We start from the raw sequence: 9,883 nt of genomic DNA, 5'->3' as shown, positions 1-9,883 counted from the left end.
CAGTAAATACAGGGCTGAGATGGGGCGTGGGGAGGAAGGGAGGGAGGGAGGGATGGAGGGGGATTTATGCGACCCCCACCTCTCTGGTGCCACCATCATCCTTCTGTGGGGACACCACGAAAACGGGGGCACCGCAAAAACAGGGATACCACAAAACCCGCAGAGTTTAGAGCTGCCTGTCCCACCCCAAACATCACTGCCCCCCCTTGCTCCCGGTGCAGGACTCGGGGGTGGCAGAGCTTGGGGGGCATTCCAGGGACCCCCAGGGCTGCGATGCCCTGTCCCGGGGGTCTGTGCGGGGCTGGGGGTCCCTTTGGGCCGGGGTCCCCGGGCCGTGGGCGCGGTGCCGCTGCCCTCTGCCGGTCCCAGCGTCGCTCTCTCACATCCTGCCCCAGCCCGGAGCACAGAGCCCGGCCGGGCTTTGGGGCAGGAGGGGCTCCCCGGTGCCTGTGCCAGCCCCTCCGGGGGCTCCCCGTGCTGTGGGGACCCCGCAGAGAGGGGGATCCAGGGAGAGACCCCTGTCCTGTGTCCCCTGGGCGGGCTGGTGCTGCAGGAGAAGGTTTGCTGTCCCCATCCCTGTCCCCAGCTGCCCCTTGCCCCACTGAGGACATTGCTCTGATGGGGTCTCCTGCCAAGAGAACAAGACTCCCCAGGTTTTAACCGCCCGCCACAAGTTTAAAACTAAAACCCAGCTCAGAATTTTCTCCTCTTGCAGCCCCTCTGAGCCAGACTGGTGCCCATATTGCCCCCCATGTTCCCCTTCAACACTGGGGGCTCCCCCAAGCTGTGCCACCCTCCCAGAGGTGTCCCTGGTGTTTCTGCAGGTGCAGATCCTCAAACTGCCAGTCAGCCTTGTCCTGAAAATGAATTTTCCTGCAGCACCTCCTCGGCTGCCAGGGGGTGCCCTCAGCCTTTGTGGCCTCCCCAGCTGGTGCAGAGCCCTCGGGGCAGTGGGCAGTGGCACTGGGGGTGCCTGGTTCCTGTGATCCCCAGGGACAGAAAAACATGGGGTGAAGTCTGCACTGGAGGAGCCAAGAACACCCTCACTGATGATCCCCCCATCTCCTGCTGCTTCCACAGCTCTGCCAGACAGCTGCCTCCTCTTCCTCACCCTGCTACGTGCCACAGCAGGAAATAAACCGAGACCAGCACAGCCTCAGACCCTGGGGCTGCTGCATCTCCCCCTTCCCGGCACCCCCTTTTTAAACTCACCTGGGGCAGAGCTCAGCCCATGGCCTGCTGCTGGCCCAGCCCACATGCTTGGATGATGGCACACACACGCAGGTGAAGCCATCATGTCCTGGTGGCTTCTTCAGGGACTGCCTGGCCCTGCTGTCCCTGTCCTGGGCCAGGTTTGGTGAACTTCACACCAGGTTTGAGTGAAAACTCCACCGTGCAGCTCGGCAGAAGCTGGTCTTTATTCAAATTCTCCCACAGCTAAACCCAGGAGAGGGGGAAAGGCAGGGGCAGCACAGAGGGGCACGGGGGGCTCTTCCTTCACCGCCTTCTGGACTCATGGGGGTCCGTGCAGATCCCAAAGTCGGTGTTGGTGATGGAGCCCACGATGGTTCTGTCGGTCTCGCAGGTCAAGCCGCTCTCACAGGGACACTTGTAGTAGACCCCATAGAGGCTCTGCAGGGAACAAGGGCTCAGTGCAGCGTGGGGGGGACGTGCCCCACGCCTGCCCAGCCCTGGGAGCAGGGGGCACCTACCTTTGGGGAGCACTCCTGGGTCTCAGCTGCCTTCGGGGCGCAGCGGGCCAGGCTGAGGCCGTCGGTTCGGTGGCAGCAGCCGCTCTTGCACTGGGCACTCTGCAGGCACAGCTCCCCCGTGTCCTGCAGCACAAACAGCACCGGGTCCCTCTTTGCTCCCCTTTAATCTCACCCTAGCTGTGAGCCCAGGGGTTTGGGGGGTGTTGAACACCAGCTCTGCTTTTGGCTGAGGCTCAGCAGCACTGTTCCCATGCCCCAACCTCCCACTCTGCCCCAAAATACCACCCAACTCAGAGTGGTTTTTTTCCTGGACTCACAGGAGGGCTGAGACACCACAGTGTCACAGACATCTTTTATGGAAAATCCTTTCCTTAGGATTTTTCCTCCTGAGAAGCCGAGAGGCCTCAGGAACAAAATGCAAACAATGGTTATCTGCTGCTGTGGAATGCAACAGGTGCATCTGGGATTAGTCTCATGTGGTTGTTTGTAATTAATGGCCAATCACAGTCAGCTGGCTCGGACAGAGAGCTGAGCCACAAGCCTTTGTTATCATTCTTTCCTATTCTATTCTTAGCAAGCCTTCTGAGGAAATCCTTTCTTCTATTCTTTTAGTATAGTTTTAATGTAATATATATCATAAAATAATAAATCAAGCCTTCTGAAACATGGAGTCAGATCCTCATCTCTTCCCTCATCCTCGGACCCCTGTGAGCACGGTCACACCACAGGAAAAGCATTTCCCCTCCCCAGGCCCTGTGAACCATCCGGGCTGGGGGTCCTGCCTGGTTCAAGCAGGGCAGAGAGTTTGTCTGCTCCACTTTTTGTGTTCCCTATCCCTTTATAGAGCTGATTTCCCAGGCTCCAAATTCCCTCACAGACACCTCCACCCCTGCGTGCGTGCCCCCTGCAGCAGTGGGACCCTCGTGCCAGGCACAGGGCTGGCGTCCCCTTACCAGGTTGAAGATGAGTCCTCGCTCCTGCGGTGCCAGCAGGGCTGGGGGCAGGAGCAGCAGGGCCAGCAGCAGGCAGGCAGGCAGCACCTTGGCCATGGTGGGCTCGCTGTGGCTGCGCCTCGGGGCCAGCAGGTGCTTTATAGCCAGCCACAATCGCCATCAGCTGATGTGGCTGCTCCTATCACACCCCGGCCCATGGCATTGGGACACTGCTGCAGTGCCCAGGGCAAGGGCCCAGCCATGCCAGGGCAGCCAGGTGCTGTCCCCAGGTGCTGTCCCCACCGGCCATGACACCCTGCTCTTTAGTAGCTCCTTTGGCCAAAGGGAACACAAAATAACGGCACTTGTGTCTGGAGTTACATTTTAGTTCAGTGGCTTGCTCTGTCTCACCCCCCCCCAAAATGTAAGATTTATTCTAAACCTGTGACCCTCCCCTGCAGTATCGGGTATCTGTAACCCCATTGACCCCAGTTTTATTCCACACCCACTTTTAATCTCCCTGTTAAGCTGTGGGAGGCAGACCAGGTTCTCTCTTGGCCCTTTTCCCCCTGGGCTCTCCCTCTCTCCCTCCCTTCCCCTTCCTCCCTTTTCCCTCAAGAACCATGCTGCTCCCGGGGGTGGGACCCCCAATAATTAACACCCTCACCTAATCAGCACCCTCAGGAGTCCTGTGGAATCTCCTTGCCTGCTGCTCCCAGTGAAAATACATCCTAGGGGGCCCTAATGGACAGCTTCACTTCTGTGCTTCCTCTTCCTCCTCTGGGGCTCTCTGGGATGCTCTCCTTGCTGGCTGCTGCTGATGGTTCCTGGGCAAAGTCAGGGCTGGTTGCTACAGCAGGAGTTCTGCTCCATGGGACAGCCACCAGATCCTCCATCTCTCAAATGGAACCACGGGCACCAAGAAACCTGCTGGAGAAAGTTGATGTAGTGCAGGAAAGCAGAGCCTTCTGCGAGGATCCAGAGCCCACCATTGTCCCCAGCCCAAGGGCCACCACTTCAGCCTGCCCTGCCAAATATTTGCTGTGTTTCTGTGTTTGGGGGGGTGGGGCTGATGAAGGGCAAACAGCCCTGAGAATGACACAGATTCTCATGCCCACAGTGGCTTGGCTATTCTTGGATGTGGTTAATGGCCACACAGCCCTGGACTTTGACAGGCACGGGGGTGATGCTGAGGCTGGCACTGGCTGCAGGGTCACCATCACAGTGTCACCTGTCCCCATGACCCCAGGATCTCACCGGGCTCTGCTGCGTGCCCCGTGATGTGTCCCAAATTCTGTGTCCCGATTTCTGTGTCCCCTTGGCTGTGACCCCCTGCCCTTCCAGCCCTCACCAGGGTCCTCCTACACTGGTAGGGGAGCCCAGGGGCTGCTGCATCACTCCCTGGCACATTGTGGGGCACACACTGGGGGTCTCATCCCAACATGTATCCCAGGGCTTGTGGCACATCCTGGGACACAGCCAGGGGTGTGGGGGGCAGCCCAGGCACATTCCGGGTGTGCAAGGCACAGCCCAGGGCATTATTGGGGGCATAGAGGGCACCCCTGAGGGCATTGCAGGGCACAGGGGAGCTCAGGGGCACAGCCCAGGGCATTACTGGGGGCACAGGGGGGACAGAATGGAGCCCCGAGGGCATTGCAGGGCACAGCCCAGGGGCACAGATGGGACAGAGGGCGCCCCTGAGGGCATTGCAGGTCACAGCCCAGGGGCTCAGGCTGCACCCCAGGACAGACTGGGGTTATTTGGGTTACATTGGGGATATTTGGGTTACTCCAAGGTGCATCTCAGGGCACCCGGAGGAGGCGAAGGGCGCATCCCGAGCGAGCATCCCCGGCGCGCAGGGCGCATCCCCGTTCAGGAGCATCCCCAAAGGCGCCGCCCGCCCCCTCCGGTTGCGGCTGCGGGGTCGCTCCGGCTCCTCCCGGGTCCCCCCCGGCTCTCCGGGGGTGGGAGGAGGTCTCGCCGCCGCCGCCCCCCGGGGCGGTCCCGCCGCCGCCGCCGCCGGAGCCTCCGCCGCCCCCGCTGCCGCCGGGCGGGGCCGCAGCGGGACCGGAGCGGGACCGGGAGCCCCGGGGCCGGAGCGGGGCCGGAGCGGAGCGGGAGCCCCGGTGCCGGTGCCGCTGCCCCGCCATGTCCAAGCTGCTGCCGGCGCAGGAGGCGGCGCGGATCTACCACACCAACTATGTACGGAATGCGCGGGCCATGGGGGTGCTCTGGGCCGTCTTCACGCTCTGCTTCTCCATCCTGATGGTGGTGACCTTCATCCAGCCCTACTGGATCGGCGACAGCATCGACACGCCGCAGGCCGGCTACTTCGGCCTCTTCTCCTACTGCATCGGCAACGCGCTCACCGGTGAGCTCATCTGCAAGGGCAGCCCCCTGGACTTCGGCACCATCCCCTCCAGTGCCTTCAAAACTGCCATGTTCTTCGTAGGCGTCTCCACCTTCCTCATCATCGGCACCATCCTCTGCTTCAGCCTCTTCTTCTTCTGCAACGCGGCCACCGTGTACAAAGTGTGCGCCTGGATGCAGCTGGCGGCGGGTGAGCGGGGCCGGGGGATGCGCGGGGAGCGGGGGGATCCCGGGGCCGCCCCTTTTCCTTTCTGCCCCCGACTCTGCTGGGATTGGGGGGTTTGGACAGGTAAGAGACCCCAGTGTCACCTCCAGGCCATGTGCTTCCCCCTTACTGGTTACCAGTGGGGAGTTTTTAGTAAAAAACTCCTTCCAGAGCAGCTGAGACGCAGCCGCTTGTCGGGTGATGCTTCCCCTGGTGATGCTGCCAAACCTTGTTGCTCCAAACCTTGTGGCCCCAAACCTTGTTGCTCTAAACCTTGTTGCTCTAAACCTTGTTGCTCCAAACCTTGTTGCTCCAAACCTTGTGGCCCCAAACCTTGTGGCTGCCAAACCTTATGACCCCAAACCTTGTGGTCCCCAAAACTCGCTTCTCCCAGCGCCGCTGCTCCTGCTCAGCCGCTGGGAGGCTTCAGAGGATCAGTTCGAGAGCACCAAAAATCCCCCCCAAGGGCACAGAGCGCTCTCCGGTGTTTGGGATCCGGCAGGAACGGAGCAGGCACACAGCGGTGATGCTTGCTGGCCCATTGTAGTAACTCCCTGAGCTCGGGGAATAATGCAGAGGAGGATGGAGCACGGGGATGGGACTGACTGGCTGATTTGGTACCATCACTGGCATTTTCTCCCTTTGCTGCTCATCCCCGCGGCTCTCAAGCCTTCCCCATCCCTCCCCGAGGCACCTGAGACACCTGTAACCCAACTCCTGGCTCAGCTGGAACCCGAGCCAGGCCTTTGGTGCTCCTGAATGATTGATGTGAGCCGGGGCCACAGCCCCGCTGACACCCTTGGGAGGGGGCACGGGGTTCCTTCAGTGCCCTGATAAAGAATCGAGCTCAAGCGAAGATTTAGATAAGAAGCTTGGGGCAGCTCAGCCTCCTGGGGAGCAGCAGCAGAGAGGCTTTGCTGTGGCAGTTGGGGTTTTTCCATTTTTTGTTGTGGTTCTGAATACTCTGTTGTTCTGAATATTCTGTTGTCTTTCTCTTCTGGGGAAGAGAAAGTTGTCACAGGCAGTTCTGCCAGAGGGACAGGTACTGCTGCATTTCAGGAATTATTTTACAAAGTAGGCAGGCTAAGAGAGGATCAATTTCCTTTCCTGACAATTTCACAGAAATTATTTCTTTCCCACTTTCCCCATTTCTCTGTTAGTTACAGAGAAGATTTATTCTGTATGCAGTTAACCAGCTGCTTTTCCATGAAGAGAAATCCTCTCTGCAGATAAGGAAGCTGCCTGCTCACCTTGCAGCTGGCTTGTCCCCAAGCCAAGGGAAAAGAAAACATTGGCAAGGACAAGGCCACTGGCCCAGAAGGGGGTTCTGGTTTTTGAGCACCTGGTGGCAGAGAAGGGACACAGGTGTGGGACAAGGTGCTGCAGATGTCCATGAGGGGCAGGGACAAACACCTGCTTGTCCATCATGGGCTTGTTTCTAGTGTGACAGGAGTCAGGGACTGCCCCACATCTGCAGCAGTTACTTCCCACACAGGAATGGAGCATGTGAAGGGCTTTTGTTAATCATGTCCCAAAACCTTGCATATTAACTCACCCTACGTCTGGTCATTGTTCTTGTCCAGTAAATTAAATTTCTCTGAGTGGGGGAAAAAGGCAGTGCTGAGATCTGGGGCATGAGCTGCCCTTCAGCACCCTGCTGGCACAGCTGCCATGGCAAAGGTGAGCTGAGGTGCTGGGGACCCGTGACCGGGCTGGAGCAGCTCCCAAGGTTTTGTGTGAGCTCTGAGCAGTCACAGGAGCTGCTGCTGGAACCAGCACAGCTGAACAAGCAGAATTAATCTGCCCACAAAGCTGCTGCTGACAGCAGCTCCACCTTAGCAAACCCTGGGCTGGAATCAGCTGCAAGGTGCTAGGCCAGGGTTTGCGCTCACACAGACTGAACCCATTGCAGTTTTGTTTGGAGATATTTCCTTGGAGCGCCACGGGCAGGGCTCTGTGCAGAGGGAGCAGAAATGTTGCCTGGGCAACGCAGGGACAGGAGATGCTGGTGCTGCTGGTCCTTGGCTCATGGGAAGGCATCACAGCAGATCCTGCTCCTCCTCCTCCTCCCTGCCTGTGCAGCACGGCCCATGGGGATGAGCAACCCCAGTGCCTTCAAGGGACAAATGTGTAGCACCTGATGTGTTTGCAGTGTGATGTTTGCTCCTCCAGCTGCTCTCTCCACTTCAGTGTTGGTGCCTGGAAAATAGAATGCATCTTTCAATTGGGGTGAGTATAAAAGCAAACCTGTAGTTGAAAGCTTTCAGGTGAATAACATGGTGAAAAGTACATGTGGAATAGTAATTCTACAATTTTTATAAGGTTAGGAGGTTAGTGCACTTATCAGCCACTGTCCAGTCAAAAGGTTAGTTGGTTAGGTAATAAGCAGTCCAGGGGTTTCTTTTGCCCCACTTTTGTTGTGTCTGGTCCAGATTCTGGCTGGAAAAGAGAACGTTCTTGAAGTTAGCTCTCTTCTTGGAATAAGACTAAACAAGTTAGGAACGTGTTTATAAGGTTAGCTTACTATTGCTAAAGGCAGAGAAGAAAGATTAGAAAAATACTTGAAGCTACAGCTACAAGTATTCTCTATACAGCTATCTACAAAGCTACAAATTTATGTAAAACAAAAAAAGGTAAAAATCTTCGGCACCATCATCAGCTGAGGAGCTCAGCGTCCCCCTGTCCCTGCAGCTACAGGGCTGATGATCGGCTGCCTGATCTACCCCGACGGCTGGGACTCCACCGAGGTGAGGAGAATGTGCGGGGACAAAACGGACAAATACACGCTGGGCGCGTGCACCGTGCGCTGGGCGTACATCCTGTGCATCATCGGCATCCTGGACGCCCTCATCCTCTCCTTCCTGGCCTTCGTGCTGGGCAACCGGCAGGACAACCTCCTCCCCTCGGATTTCAAAGTGGAGGATAACGGTGGGTGTGCTGGGATCGCTCAGAACAGAGATTCAGCCCAGGGGCGGTGACTTCAGAGGCTGCCTAGAACAGAGACCAGACAGAGTTAAAGGAATAAAGTAGGATTTTAAATAAATATTTATTAAAATAATATTTTAATTATATTATTAATTATAATATTTCATATAATTATTATTTAATATTATTATTTAATGTAATTACTTAATATAATTATTATTTAATATAATAATCATACAGAGTTAAAGGAATAAAGTAGGATTTAAAATAAATATTTATTAAAATAATATTTAATTATATTATCAATTATAATATTTAATATAATTATAATTTAATATAATTATAATTTAATATAATTATTATTTGATGTAATTATTTAATATAATTATTATTTAATATAATTCTTTAATTCTATTATATTATCAGTATTGTTTATTAAAATAATATTTTAATAAGAGGAAATTTAATAAATATAACTAGCCCTTCAAAGGATGCACCTTGGGCAGTACAAGAGCCTGGCTGTGCCTCCACCCAAGATGCACTCAGAGTCACGAGTTTTCACACTTTGATAAGTTTTGGTCCATTTCCATGCTGGGGTTCATTGTCCAGTTCCAGCCCCAGGTTCTGCAGTCCCATCCTTCTCCATTCCCTGCTGTTTGCACTTTTTGGGCCCAAAGCTGCAGCAGTGTCCTTGGTTCTGGGGTTGGAAAAGGATTGTTTTGTGTGACTGAGCTGTGAGGAGAACCTGCTAATGCTTTATATGAAATTCAGAGTTAAATAGCAATGGAAAATATGAAAGCTCACCCCTCAGGCATTGAGGTCACTGCTGCTGCTTGGGTGGGTGGTGGGTGGCTCCATCCTTGCCACAGTCACACACTGCTCTGCGGGGAGGGAGAGCCAGCAGCAGGCAGAAAACTGATGGAGAACAAGGCAGGAGCCCAAATCCACCCAGATTACATTTCCCAGGCCTCTGGGGCTTTGTTCTCATTTTAAACATCTTCCTTTTTGAAAACAAACCTGCAAAGCACTCCCATCCTTTCAGTTTTACACACTAACTCTGCAATTCTCTTTTTGTTTTACAGAAGAGGGAAATGACTGACAGAGCTGATCACCACGTAAGTGATAACCCACACAGATTTTTAATATTCCCAGCATCCACCATGTCACTGTTTTATTCTGATTACCAAAGCATTGACAGCTGATTTTGGTGCTGGAGTCTCACATTGGTTTTATTTGTGGCTAAAGAAGAAATTATCTTTGCTTTGCCTCCCAAAACTGGGAAAGCACAAACCCTTGCCAAGTGCAAAATAAAAGAAGCACAAAATTTGAAGTCAAACTACATTTCCCAACAGCTGCCTTACTCTTTCTGTTCCCAGGGACATCCAGAGCTCTTCTTCCATCAGCCCTTTTCTTTGAAGTGACTCTTCTAGGAAGCTTAAACTTACCAAATTCTGTGGATTTTCTACAGCTGTTTCTTCACCCATGGGGCTGCTCTTGGCTCACAGCTCTTGTGGAGCTTATTTGGTGAAAAGAGCCCAAAATGGACATGAGTTTTTCTGAGTCCATCAGCAAGAGGGACAAGAGGGCAAGGATGGCAATTTGCTGCTTTTTGGGGGGGTTTTTACACCTTCTTTCAAGGAAATTATTTATGAATTAAAGAAAAAAAACAACACCAAACCACCAAAATATCAGTGTTTTGGGTTTTGTGCTTTTCTCCTGAGGGCAGAGGAAACCCTCTG

General features: G+C 54.4%; 2 protein-coding genes across 2 annotated transcripts; one reads left to right on the top strand and one right to left on the bottom strand.

Moving 5' to 3' along the window:
- Positions 1–1,374: 1,374 nt before the first annotated feature.
- CLPS (colipase) lies at positions 1,375–2,762 on the bottom strand. The gene is made up of 3 exons (XM_059488176.1): positions 2,666–2,762; positions 1,713–1,835; positions 1,375–1,632 (listed from the first exon to the last, which is right to left on the bottom strand). Exons 1-3 carry the CDS (start codon positions 2,759–2,761, stop codon positions 1,498–1,500), a joined length of 354 nt encoding a protein of 117 aa, XP_059344159.1. The 5' UTR covers position 2,762; the 3' UTR covers positions 1,375–1,497.
- A 2,030-nt stretch (positions 2,763–4,792) lies between these two features.
- On the top strand, positions 4,793–9,830 carry LHFPL5 (LHFPL tetraspan subfamily member 5). The gene is made up of 4 exons (XM_059488173.1): positions 4,793–5,204; positions 7,911–8,147; positions 9,227–9,259; positions 9,521–9,830. The coding sequence occupies exons 1-3, from the start codon at positions 4,793–4,795 to the stop codon at positions 9,241–9,243; spliced, it is 666 nt and encodes a 221-aa protein (XP_059344156.1). The 3' UTR covers positions 9,244–9,259; positions 9,521–9,830.
- The last annotated feature ends 53 nt before the right edge of the window (positions 9,831–9,883 follow it).

Source organism: Ammospiza nelsoni, chromosome 23 (assembly GCF_027579445.1).
Source record: "Ammospiza nelsoni isolate bAmmNel1 chromosome 23, bAmmNel1.pri, whole genome shotgun sequence".
Taxonomy (NCBI): domain Eukaryota; kingdom Metazoa; phylum Chordata; class Aves; order Passeriformes; family Passerellidae; genus Ammospiza; species Ammospiza nelsoni.
Note: the sequence above shows the minus strand (reverse complement) of the source record. Positions and strands in the feature narration are given on the sequence as shown.